This window comes from Ptiloglossa arizonensis, chromosome 7 (assembly GCF_051014685.1).
Source record: "Ptiloglossa arizonensis isolate GNS036 chromosome 7, iyPtiAriz1_principal, whole genome shotgun sequence".
NCBI classification, from domain to species: Eukaryota; Metazoa; Arthropoda; class Insecta; order Hymenoptera; family Colletidae; genus Ptiloglossa; species Ptiloglossa arizonensis.
In genome coordinates, this window is record NC_135054.1 from 17,805,677 (window position 1) to 17,818,923 (window position 13,247).

General features: G+C 27.9%; 3 protein-coding genes across 7 annotated transcripts; all 3 read right to left on the reverse strand.

Moving 5' to 3' along the window:
* Positions 1 to 25: 25 nt before the first annotated feature.
* Hel25e (ATP-dependent RNA helicase 25E) lies at positions 26 to 5,526 on the reverse strand. Its single transcript, XM_076316417.1, has 11 exons — positions 5,458 to 5,526; positions 4,356 to 4,592; positions 3,951 to 4,171; positions 3,537 to 3,720; positions 3,343 to 3,461; positions 1,608 to 1,739; positions 1,358 to 1,504; positions 1,134 to 1,271; positions 638 to 755; positions 397 to 456; positions 26 to 328 (listed from the first exon to the last, which is right to left on the reverse strand). The coding sequence occupies exons 2-10, from the start codon at positions 4,555 to 4,557 to the stop codon at positions 443 to 445; spliced, it is 1,275 nt and encodes a 424-aa protein (XP_076172532.1). The 5' UTR covers positions 4,558 to 4,592; positions 5,458 to 5,526; the 3' UTR covers positions 26 to 328; positions 397 to 442.
* A 603-nt stretch (positions 5,527 to 6,129) lies between these two features.
* Positions 6,130 to 9,049, reverse strand: LOC143149013 (E3 ubiquitin-protein ligase MARCHF8). Of its 5 annotated transcripts, none has more exons than XM_076315970.1 (6): positions 8,961 to 9,049; positions 7,751 to 8,044; positions 7,500 to 7,591; positions 7,201 to 7,381; positions 6,823 to 7,088; positions 6,130 to 6,708 (listed from the first exon to the last, which is right to left on the reverse strand). In XM_076315970.1, exons 2-6 carry the CDS (start codon positions 7,865 to 7,867, stop codon positions 6,447 to 6,449), a joined length of 918 nt encoding a protein of 305 aa, XP_076172085.1. In that variant the 5' UTR covers positions 7,868 to 8,044; positions 8,961 to 9,049; the 3' UTR covers positions 6,130 to 6,446. The 5 variants fall into 5 exon arrangements, with proteins under 5 accessions (XP_076172085.1, XP_076172083.1, XP_076172086.1 ...); XM_076315968.1 differs by having other exon boundaries at positions 7,751 to 7,873; positions 8,961 to 9,008; XM_076315971.1 differs by lacking the exon at positions 8,961 to 9,049 and adding an exon at positions 8,589 to 8,954 and having other exon boundaries at positions 7,751 to 7,873.
* A 439-nt stretch (positions 9,050 to 9,488) lies between these two features.
* Positions 9,489 to 12,251, reverse strand: LOC143149655 (uncharacterized). Its single transcript, XM_076317226.1, has 7 exons — positions 12,082 to 12,251; positions 11,665 to 11,908; positions 11,283 to 11,578; positions 10,547 to 10,672; positions 10,142 to 10,465; positions 9,863 to 10,066; positions 9,489 to 9,778 (listed from the first exon to the last, which is right to left on the reverse strand). The coding sequence occupies exons 2-7, from the start codon at positions 11,838 to 11,840 to the stop codon at positions 9,687 to 9,689; spliced, it is 1,218 nt and encodes a 405-aa protein (XP_076173341.1). The 5' UTR covers positions 11,841 to 11,908; positions 12,082 to 12,251; the 3' UTR covers positions 9,489 to 9,686.
* Positions 12,252 to 13,247: the final 996 nt, after the last annotated feature.

Below are 13,247 nucleotides of genomic sequence, written 5' to 3' on the forward strand. Positions count from 1 at the left end.
TTGTAAGAAATACAAGACATTTATAAAAAAGAGAAATATTTATTTCATTTACACGAAATAGAGGACATAAAATGTACTCTTTTAAATTTATTATACACAAGTCTTACTTATTAATCGTGGAATAAAAGTTAAATAGTACTATACAGTGATAACATGATTTATTGTAGCTTTAAAAGAATAATTCAGCTATTATAATTCGAGTGAGTCACTTGTTCTTAAAGTTTGTCGGATGAATGAAAAGGAAATTGTAAATTGATACAAAATACGACTATGATCAACGTAGGTGCACAATGATAAATGTATTGTGTGTTGATTCGATTTCCATGAACTGTAACAAACATATTTTTTTAATATCAAGAAAAACTATAACAATAGTAACAAATTCATTGTATTTACCTTAACTTAGAGTTTTGAAGTTTATATTTTGGAAATGGATTTAAATTTATCGTCCTTCAACTGAAATAAAAAAAAAATTAGTTAATGAATAATAAGAAAAATATTTTTAGAAATACTGGATGGACGTAAAACAGTCAATATAAATATTCAAATCTATTTTTTTTTTTTGAAATATAGAATTGTAATATTTCTAATTCCTTCTTAAATTCTATGTTAAAATAATGCACGTAGACAAACTTACTATATGAAGCTAAATCTATCTCATCTGGCAATTCTGTAATATTAACATCGAATCTTTCTTGGACGTCATTTAATATCTTAGCGTCACTTTCGTCACTTACTAACGTAATAGCGAGACCCTGTAAATATAATAAAACATTGGCAGTAAATAATAGATCAATCCGTTCACTACTAAAGATGATGCCTTTCGCGAAACATTACGCAGACGATACAAAAATTAATATACTAAATATTATTAACAAGTAAAATATTTAACAATTAAATACTTTTGAAATTATGTTATTTGAAATATTAATTTACTAAACAAATAATTTTGAAAATAATAATTGGGTATCTAACATGAAATATTGAGTACATGTTTTTGACAGTTCATATGATTGTACTACATGAGTGCTTCATGAACTGTACAGTCATACTGCATAAGCCCTCATTGGCTGACTCTGCCGTAACAAAAGTGTTAAAGAATATGGATTATAAAATATGTTAAATGTATTAACCTTAGTACCAAAACGTCCAGCTCTAGCTACTCGATGTAGATAAGTATCAGAATCTTCTGGCATATCATAATTGAATACTATGTTTACGCGTTCAATATCCATGCCACGTCCAAACAAATTTGTAGCTACAAGAATGCGCTAAAAATAAGTTGTTATTTGCATATTATTATTTTTATGTCAAATATTAATACCAAATGGAATTAAATCCTGAATTTAACGCTCACCTTTTGAAAGTCTTTGAACTGTTGATATCTTGATAATCGTTCTTCTTGAGTCATGCCCCTATGTATTCCAATAGCAGGAAAATTTTGTTCTGTTAGAAGTTGTGCCAAAGCCATACACCTTTGTACAGATTTTACAAAGATAACAACCTACAAGATAATTTAAGACAGAAACAAAAATTATGATGGTTTAAATGTAGAAAGTTTGAAGTAAATAGTAACTAATTAATTTATCCGATCCCTATAGACAAACCTGGTTGAATTCAAGAACATCAAGTAATTCAAATAGCTTCTTGTTCTTTTCATTCTCCTTAAGTTTGACATAATGCTGCTGTAGGCCATGCAATGTGAGTTTCGCTTCATCATCCACGTAGACTTCCATGGGCTACGCAGAGAATGTTTTTTTATAAGATTACCTATTTTACTCTAATAATTACTATACCTTGATAAATTTTAGACTCAATAGAACACTTTTTGTATTTTAATATATTAAACAAAACTTCGATTGTTACTAAAGTTGAAAATATAGAAAAATTAATAAATGCAATTCATTGTTAGATTAAATGAAATCATTAAAAAAAAAACATTTTTGAGACATGAAATAAGAAACTATAAACGGTAACTAAAGAATGAAACAAATGATGCGAAGATGTAGAGTATTTTATACATGTCCCAATTTCTCCCGCTTCCTTGATAATGACAACTTCATGTCAATTACTATAAAAGAAAATGTATTAGTCAATTTAGAGAACTTTCTGTATGAGCTCTCATTTTTGCACTTATTTGTCGATCGGATTAGTCATACTGGTTACATACGGTCCGGCGACTTCCATCTCTGGGTAGTGCCAACAACGAAAACTCAGCTGTCACCCCAACAGAACTAAGATGGCGCACCCATGAATGTTCTCTGTCACACATCCGCTGGCCACTCGATGGCAAGCCTCTTCTCCCAAATTCTGGTACATTCAGAACATGCCCAGAATTGGTCTCGAATATTCTTGGTATACTCGTATGTCACAAAACTTACGGCCTCTGAGATTCTCTAACATCGCGACTTAATTAGCTCATGATTTGTGATACACAAACTGATTTATGCTTTGCTTTCACGTACAGATGGAGATGTTCAAATTATGTATAACACTTCCAATGCTGTCCGATTTCACTCTTACTAATCGATTACCAACCTCCACTAGCCTTTTGCAAAATATCAAAATGTGTTGTTTCAATTACAATAACACGAACGCGAATAAATTATAGACATATGCCACAATTGCGGCAATATTGTCAAATTGCTCAACCCTAACTAACCCCAGCTCCCATATATCCTCTTGCATCTTCTTTCTTGCACTCTTCTGTCTTCAGGTTGTCTTGAAGTCTTCTTAGCCCCCCACCCAAATGAAAAATGCTTTCAATGCTTCTCTAACTTGTTTAAAAATCTAACCCTCCCATTGCACCTGCCTCAATTTTTACCCATACAAATGTACAAATTTTTTCCACCCATCCCATCCCAACAAACACAATGTTTCCCGACATTTGTATAACGTTATATCAAACATTGCTTTAATTGGCAATTTCAATGTGTGGCAGACAATTAAAAGACTTTTAACATTGAAGATCGGAACTAAATAAAATTTTTTAAAGTATCACCAACATCATCTTGATTAATTTTAGAAACAACATTAAACGAAGGTTCCGTTTCTTTATGAGCAGATATCATCATCTGATAAATGGAGGGAAACTTTGGAGCAGTAACTCGTTACATTCAAGTTGTAGAACTTGATTTTCAATCAAAATCCAAAGACATCAAGGGACTTTTCACTATTGAATTCTGTATCACTTCTTCAAAGTGTCGTCTAACTAGCCTAACCACAGGGTGCGCCGTCAACAATATTTATAGTATGGTCTGAGCTTTGTCCTGGGTATGAATACAGGGCCAACGAAGTAGGAGCAATCGAAGATCGAAGTGAAGAGGAAGATTGGTTAATTACATCTTGCATAAATTTTTTGCAGACAGGACGTATCTCCTTGGATAATGTAGCGCTGAACATCATGACTTGCTTGCCGTGTGGAGTGCTTCTAAATATTTCCTGTACATCCCTACGCATATCTGAAAATAAATTTTGAAATTGTAATTTACACTTAAAAAATGTACAAACATATAGGAATTTGTATTTATAATTACCTAGCAATTCAAGCATTTTATCACACTCGTCAAGTATAAAATGTTTCAGGTGTTTCAGGTTCAATTTCTTATTCCGTACAAGAGCAAGTATACGACCTGGCGTTCCCACAACAATATGAGGACATGTGTTCTTCAAAACATCTTCATCTTTTTGAATTGGCAAACCACCAAAAAATACTCCAACCTATAATTTCAATAAACAATTTATTATAAAATATTTATTAAATCAATTATTACATAAATTTATATTATAAGAATAAATATAAGAATCTTCGTCAGTTGTGGGTGGTAGTAATAAGGTGTCATCATTATTTGCTATGATAATTGTTTCATCATTTGAAGATTTTTAAACATTAATTGAATTAAAATACTATATTTTTTGGTTCAATATTTCAATACATAATTACAGCTTACCTTCACATGAGGCATATATTTGCTAAATCTTTCATATTCTTTACTAATTTGAAAAGCAAGTTCTCGTGTGTGGCACATGACAAGAACATAAACTTGATTTTCTGTTAATTCTAATTGTTGTAGAGTTGCTAATACAAATACAGCTGTTTTCCCCATACCAGACTTTGCTTGACACAATATATCCATTCCAAGCACTGCTTGAGGAATACATTCATGTTGTACTGTAAACAATATTTATACAAAATTATCGTCTCATTTAATAAAGGTACAAAATATTCTATATAATGAACACTCAGTGCATATTGACATATATCATTCATATAGAATCTGTTGTCCCTATCAAATATCATCATTTTATATGCAAAAAATATGAAAATATTTTCTATTTACATTAAATATAGTTACCTTCAGATGGGTGCTCAAAACCGCAATCAACAATTGCACGTAATATTTCAGGTTTTAGAAGAAAATCTCTAAATCCACTACTGTGGATAGATACATATGTACCCTTGACTTCTTTTTTAGCAGGTATGTCCCCACTTCCATCAACTACTTGTTCAGTCTGTTCCTCATCTTCATAATCCAAAAGATCATCATTATCCGCCATTTTTTCTATATATATGTATATTTATTAGATTATTGCTGAAATTAAAAAATTAACATAAATAATTAATATAATAATTGATAATACAAAAAAATGTATAAAGTTCATCACATATTCATTCATGTTATGAAACTAAAGTAATTTCATTAAAATCGTTGAATTTTGCTTTAATTTAAGGTCTTTTTAAGTATTATTACCTACAATGTTAAAATAACACTTTTCACCCTCAAGAAATAATATATATTTCTGATTCTTCTTTATATTCAAAAAATCACATCGTTATTAATCAAGTAATTATATTCTAAAAATCCTTTTAATTCTGATTATTTTAAATACAACAAAAATTCCGTTCCGTATTTACAAAAATTATTACTATATTTCAACATTGAATGTGTGTACAAAAAACAATTATTCGTTCAGTGTTAATATTATAAATAGATAGGAAACTCTTTTAAACATATTGAAATAAAGTGAACTGTCTCAACACGCTTGCCTACGACGATAACGATTTTTGTAGAAACTGTACACGTAACGTAACCGCCATTTTATTAGTGACGCTTAACATTCATCGATGGAAAAAGTGATTCTTATGATATTATTGAAATTTTATTTTCTACGACATGTTTTATTTATAAATATATACCAAATACCCATATACACGTATGAAATTATAATTTGTAAAAATACATAAATTTCAATATTTGTTCACGTTTCAATAGGCACCACACGACTATAAGATAAACACTTGTGCGTCATTTAATTTTTGTAATATTACATAGTTAATAACGGAAACTAATAAATGCTATTAAAACTTTATAATGTTTTCAATTCAATTAAATATATTTTTCAAATGGATTGATTTTTAACAGATAATTAAAAACGGATTATAAACGGTCGACTCACCTCTGAACAGAACTCCAACAAACTGACGCTCACCGCCACACAAGCGGAACGTTCGTGTAAACCTCGCAACTATTTCCGGAAGACTGGTGGTGCCAACTACTTAACTCTGAAAAAATGCGTATGTACATAACTATATCGAAGTTATTATGAAAAATATACTTTATCTAAACATTTAGTTAAAGTAGTTTTAATTTAAAAAATTACACCGTATTTTTATGTACCAATTATTATTAGAAAATGAAAACGGTAGTATTGTGTAGATATTTACTATTCATGAATTCCCTATTTACACAAGGATATCCGGATACAATAATTAAAAACTGGCGCTCTTTTTGAAAATTAAAATCAATATCAATGATAATGTATTGGATATATTACATTTGAAATATTTAATATTAATGAATTGAGTTAATAAAATAAAGTATGATAAATTACATATACTTTGTACAAAACCATATACATTCTAGACTGTTTCGACAAAGGCGATTTTTTAAAATCTAATTTTAAAAGTTAGTTTCGATTTCTAATCTTTAAAAGCAATTTAAAGAAGTTTCTTTAAAAATAAAACTTTAAAACACAATAAATCAAAATATTATAATATTATATTCTTTATTCGAATGTGGTAACTATTGCTACTGGACAATTGATGTTTATTATAAAAAATTATCGGTATTGTTTAAATATGGTAAAGTTTATTTAATAACATCACAGATACAATAATTATGTACACAAATGTCTGAGAAAATGCTAGCCCGATGACTAGACATTTTCAGCTATCCCATTGTCAATGTAAGCACTGAAGTACTAAGTTTCAGATAAAGGTGCTCCATAAGGGCGGACATTTGACAGTTTCGAAATAGAAACTTCGATTTTCAAAATCGTATTGTAGTCTAGAATTACGGCTCATTCTAGACACATGTTTATGCCTGCATTACATTTTGCTAATCATTAATACACAATTAGCAGCCATCAATATTATCCCAACTGTATTACAAGTTGTCTTCTGATGAGGACAATTTATCAAATACATAAAGTTTCAATTGAGCGTCGTGCCTTTGTGGAGGCGCGGCAGAATCTGATTTTACCATCTGCGAGGCACATGGAGGATCTATGTTACGGGGTAGTAAGGTATGATTGAGCTCGGGCATCGAGGCAGTTGGATCCTTTAGAGGCAATGTTACTTCTCTCAAAGAGCCTGTAGGTGAGGGAGGAAGCACCACTTTCTCAGGAGCATTTTGAATAAATATTACTCTAAAAAATATTATTTGTAAATACGAAAATTAAAATATAAAATTTATGATTGAAATATTTAAAAATGAATCGAGTTACTTAACTAGAAAAGAAAACAATTGTTAAGTAATTTACCTGTTAAATGCTCGCCACTTTCTGTATAGAATAATGTATGCTTTGCATTGAATGCACATGAAAACTATCCCTCCTGTAGAACCAATTACAACAACTATTAGCTTAGTCCAAAAAGACCAGTCCACATATCCACGTCTTGCTTCTTCCACAGATCGTTCTACAAGTACATATAAAGACCAAGCCACACAAAGTGCAGCTACTGCATGGAAAGCAACTGCACACCATAACTTACGAATTTCTAGGGCTGACATTTCAAGTTTTTCCCACTGAAAGTTGATAATTATTATCTTTCTTTTATCACAATGAATTGAAAAGTATTCATTTATAGTTTTATTTGTAAAAAAATACATAGAATACTTGAGTGTAAAAAAACAGTACCTCACAGAATGGTTTTGTTTTAGCATGCATAATAAATGTGAATTTACATAATTCACAAGCACGCGTATCTGAAGCTTTGATCCATTGTTGAAGGCAAGCCTGATGTACATAGCGCAAACTGCCACTGCAATAACAAGGTGCTAAAAGAGGAGCACCTTCTTCACCTTCACAATGACATATTCTGCAATGAAAAAAGAAAATATATTTAACATATACTTTGCACATTATTATACATCTATTAAATATTCTTCTTTTTGTCACAATGTGCATATATACAGTATATTAATATAACAACTTACCTGCAAATATCATGATTGCTTGAAGACAATGTGCTCACAGATGAGTGACAATGATCTGGTATGATTGTAACTACTGTTGCATATGTTGATTCCTAAAAAGTAAAAATTCTGTTAAATATTTTTTTCTCAAGTATATTATTTATTTTATTAATTCTCGTTAATCACAAATAATTAATTTAAAAGAAAAACAAATATTAAATAAAAAGGAAAAGGCAGAAGAAACAATGTTGAAGCATATGAAACAAGTTTACCCTTGGCGTCCATTCTGGTAAACCTTCACCAGCAGCAGGACTATTGTTATTGGAAGGACCAAGAGACAGAGGTGGTTGCCAGTCAGGCGGATTAACATTGATCTGATGAACCGGCATCACTCTCTGACCTCAGCAAAGATGTGATCAGTGATAAAGAACATTAGCAAAACACATCTTGATGAGTGTTTGATAATTTTTTCTCATTGGAATCATGTTTAAGCATGTATCAAGAATTAATCATATAGATTATTTGCCATGATATTCAACGTTTAATTTCATTGTGTATCTAACAACCTGAAATTATATTATAACTTATAAAGTGTTACTTAATATTGAAATATTGCAATATTCATCAATTTTACTATTAATATTAATAAAATTATAATAATATTGATCAATTGATTACTACAAAAAATATAAATATATATTTATGTACAAATTTAAAAATGATAAATATTCCAAAGAAGAACAATAAATATTTACCGATATAAATCATGTCTCTTCATAATAATAAAATCTCTTTTGTAAAACAATAAATAAATTTACCATTAATATTAACTAAGGATCAACATTAATATGATATAAATATATTAAATTATATGGAACATTAAATGAAATTGTCAAACAATTCAAATAAGTTGAACAATGAATTTTGGTCAATTTGTCATTCAAGTTTATGAAGTTCAGGAAAATATTAAAAAGATAGAATATACAAAAGCTACCGACAATGACGGAAAATGTAGCACAATATATATTTTGTCAAAATCACTGTATAAACGTAACACTTAGGATGAGAAGTATTCAACAAAAAGAAAACAAAAGCATTGGCGTCACATACATCTTTTCGTTTTCGTGTAAACTTGTAGTAGAAGCAACAACAGTTTTTTGCTTGGTAACGATGATTGGTTAAGAAATATATAGTTTATGTACTCCAATTTCAAACAATTGAGCGACGTTTAATAAATAAATTTCCTGTATTTATCTTAATGAAATTTTGCCAAACACAAGTCAAGTCAAGCCTGAACGATTTTGACACTTTGTCTCGAGTCAATGACACAATATAGGAAACTCGTATTCGCTGCAGTAAATTAATTAACTTGCACAATTTAATGTTCAAATTATTTGCAAATGACTTCTAATTTATCACCGTTCACGTTTTGTACACACGTTATTAATCACATTAGTATTAAAAATTATTACAGATACCAACTTCATTGCAGAATACAGTCCTTTCTCCATAACAGACTGTGTATCTCATTTCTCTGATACGCCTCCATAACGTAGAATGTGGGCGTGGCGTGTGCATAGGTTCAACCAATCCGCTATTCGGAAATGACATTTAATACAGAGCTGGGTAAAATTTGAAATAGATGTATTTAAAATGCTATTTTACGTAACAGACGTTAGAGTAAATACAAATAAAATAGTATTTGAAATATAACATCAAAGATGAAAAAATAATACAGTTTTTTTTAAATAGTAAAAAGTAAGATAAAAATATTGTATGTTATATTTTTACAATGTTAAATAAATTATGGTATTTTTCTCTGGCTTCAAAAATTTATTTTATGTCTTTCATTGAGATGTCAATGTCTAAGTTAAATCCTAAACATTTTTATAAATTTAAAATAGCACTTCTTAATTATACTTCTAATTTGACAACAATATAAATAAGTAGTATTTTAGAACATTATTCCAGATATTAAATGCAAATAGAAAAATATTTGATTTCATATTGAAATTTATTTTATAAAAAACAAAATACATGCATATTATAATTATACTAAACGATTTATTTATTTTATAATTATCGAAATAATATATTTTTTCATTCTGGTGAATCTCTTATATTGATATAAATTAAAATAGTAATACTTTTCTTAAATCCTTAACTCTATGAAAATAATAAAAGTTTTTGATTTTCATAGACTAACTTTTACATATTATCTGAATAATTTACTTTTGTAGAAGAGATTAAATCAGTTTCAGAAAAATCACGAAGGGTAGTTGGATATGAAATTTGATCTTCTGTTTTGACAGATTGTAAGACACTGTTATATGTGGTCATATTAGTAGTGTAACTCTCTAATATATTCTAATTGATCATAAAACTTTCTGCCTTTTGAAGATTATTATAAACTGTAATATCAATAGTATGGGAATCATTAGGCAAATTGTTAAACATTTTTGTTAATTCTGTGCTAGTACAATGTTTTGTATGCTTTAAAATGTTCTTTTTGTTGGTATTGGTCATGCTTTTAATATTTATTATTCCTGAAATATTTGTAACTCCCATTGTTGTTAAGTCAGTACTTTCTGACAACATAATGCTTGATAATTCTTTTTTTATATTTTTAGATTTAGGAAGATGATTTATCTTATATACCTAGTCTTCCTTACAATCTGAGAAAATTTCATCACATGAATTATATTCAACATTATCTTCTATGCTTATATTATGTAATTGATTCTTTTTATTATAAACAATTTTCTGAACATTTGGACTGTATTTCTGTTCTGAATTAAGGTCATTAATATTATCTTTGAAATCATAATTCAACTTTATCAAAGAAGTCTCAGACGCTGGTTGTTCTTTGTTGCTAGTACTTTCATATTGAGAAATACTTTTAGACTGTGTATAAAAATTTACATTTTCATGAGCATTATTGTCCTGAGAATATTCAATTACTCTTTCATTGGTAAAAGGTTTAAGTTCTGTGAAGAAATAATAAGTATTAGTAATATATATTTTATGTGTATTTTCTCATTTAATCCAGAATATTTAAAGAAACTTACCATAATTTTGAGATTGTACTGTTGATGGGGTCGAAAGTAATTTTCCAATTATTATGCCAGCTATGAATATAGACAGTATGCATACAATAATAGAAAATATTATAGTTATGTGAACAATTATCAGTACTTGAAATCATTTTTACCTGTTATTCCTATTGCAGTACCACTACAGAAACATGTTATTTTACTTTTCTTTTTTTTAAACATTTTTTAATTTTAATTATGTTAAACAAAAACGTATGATACTACTTAAAATGTGTAATTATATTAATGTATAAACTTTATTCATTTAGGCATGCAAATACACTGAAGAGGACACTTTAAGGTGACAACCAAGTGTAAACATCAAATTTGCTTTAAAGCAAGATGTAATCAAACAGTTAAATTTGAAATATCTAGACTAAATCTAACTGAACATAATGAGTATATAAAAACCATAATACAGACCATTCTAAATATATAAAAATTATCTTCATTTGAGGTATTCAATTTTGTGTAACTGAATAAGATATATATTATTGACCATTAAAATGTTACTTTTAATTCTTGTCTATATCAATGATTAATAGTTATTTACTATTTGTTTTTGTTTGAATAATTTATATGACTTTATATCAAATTATGTTTTAATGATAATGTATATATGTGTCTAGATAGATGTAGAGAGAGAGAGAGAGAGAGAGAGAGAGAGAGAGAGAGAGAGAAAGCAATAACAAATCAACAACGTACATAGGTTAAAAATATAAACGAGTACAATTTTGAAATCTAACAGCTCTTTGACATGTTGGACATTTTTTTGCAGTACGTAGAGTTTGTTCTAAACATTGTGCACAGAATATATGCCCACAACGAGTAGACATAGGTTTTGTTTCAGAAGATAATTGTTCATAACATATTGGACATGAAAGTGCAATTAATCTTTTTGAACTAGAATCATTGGTGCAATAAATTCCAATATCTTCGCTTAGATTATTAATTTGAACTACATTTCTGATTTCCTTTGATGTACATGTATTTTCACCTGGTATTTCTCTAAACAAAATTTATTTTATTAATACTGTTTAAATTTGTTTAACATATATAATGTAATGTTGTAGAACTATTAAAATAATACATACATCACAGAATCATGAAGTGATGACGATGATGTTGGTTGTTTAGGTAAATTATGCTTTCTTCGCCTTCTTCTTACTGTATTGTTAGATATATTTTCAGCATTTCTATTTTGTAATCTCAAAGGTTTATTTGTTGGTGAATCTACCGTTAAATCAATATAATCTATTGTATCTGACATGTTTTATAAAAATTTCTTAATCCGTCCTTATAACACGTGTGCATATTAATGCGTATATATTAAAATTACTGAAAAGGTTAGAAAATTATCGATATATTTTAATTCATTTTATAATCATATAATATTCAATTTGTTTCTTTATCATGCCTTTATTAAAATATGTAAATATTTATTTAGTACTAACATATAACGTTAGAAATCAGAATTATTAAAATTTAATTATAAATTGTGTTTTACTAACCATATTATAGTAAACTATAATGTTTTTAAATAACGAAATTATTTCGTATCCATGGTAATAAATAAGATATATCAAGTAAAGTACAAATAAAGTTCAGAATTTACCGATTCACATACAAACACGACAGACTCCCTGGTACGTACGAAACGACATCTTTCAATCGAACATGAAAAATCGACACATTGAAATTGTAAGGAAGGAAATGGAAACAAATATATACATTCAATTCAAATAAGAAAAGTTACCGAATTCAAAATAGTCAAACCTTAATTTAATAGTGAAACTTTTGTATTTTAATTTTTAATTGACATTTTAATTACAATATGAACGTATCAGTTTGTTTATGCACATATGTAAGTTTCAAAAATTCACCAGCAATGTTTAATGCGATACAATTTAGCGTTAGTGCCAATCGGTTTTAAAGTATTAAAATAAATACGTTAAAGCAATAATTAATATTGTTATGATAATTGCACATATTAAAAAGAAATAATAAAATTTTGCAATGTATTTTATTTAATGTTGTGTTTGAACTTGTTCAATATAATCTAATTATTGTGTTGCAAATGTTCGTTTCAATAAATCAATTTTATATTTGTAGCCAAATCTCATTATATATAATTAAACATTTTTTAGTATATTTAAAATATGTATAATAATTACAAATTATTATAAAAGTACAGAAAATATATAATTAGCCATTTCAATGCTATTTAATTGTATATTTTTAAAAAATTTTTTGAGCATAAATTATAATGAAAGTCATGCACCTCAAATTACGTTAATAGCTAAAGTATAAAGTTAATTATATAAAAAATTGATATAAAACATGTAGGTACTTTAAACAACATTGCACCATATATAAATGTATGTGTATCTATGATATGTATATAAAATACTTTTAAAAATGTGTTATGCATTATTATTCACTATATTTTGTAAAAATGCTACTTGTATTGTTCTTATGTTTCACTTACTTAAAAGAACACTTCCCTTTTCTGTATTTAAAACTATTTGTTAACTTAATGTTCTACATACACGTATAATAAAGATTGTTCCATGTTAAGATTAAAATAGAAATAATTATTTGAAAGTACTCTTATGTGTGAATTAATTTTTAATTTGATATCATAAATAATTTATGCTTTCTAATTGATCTAATATAT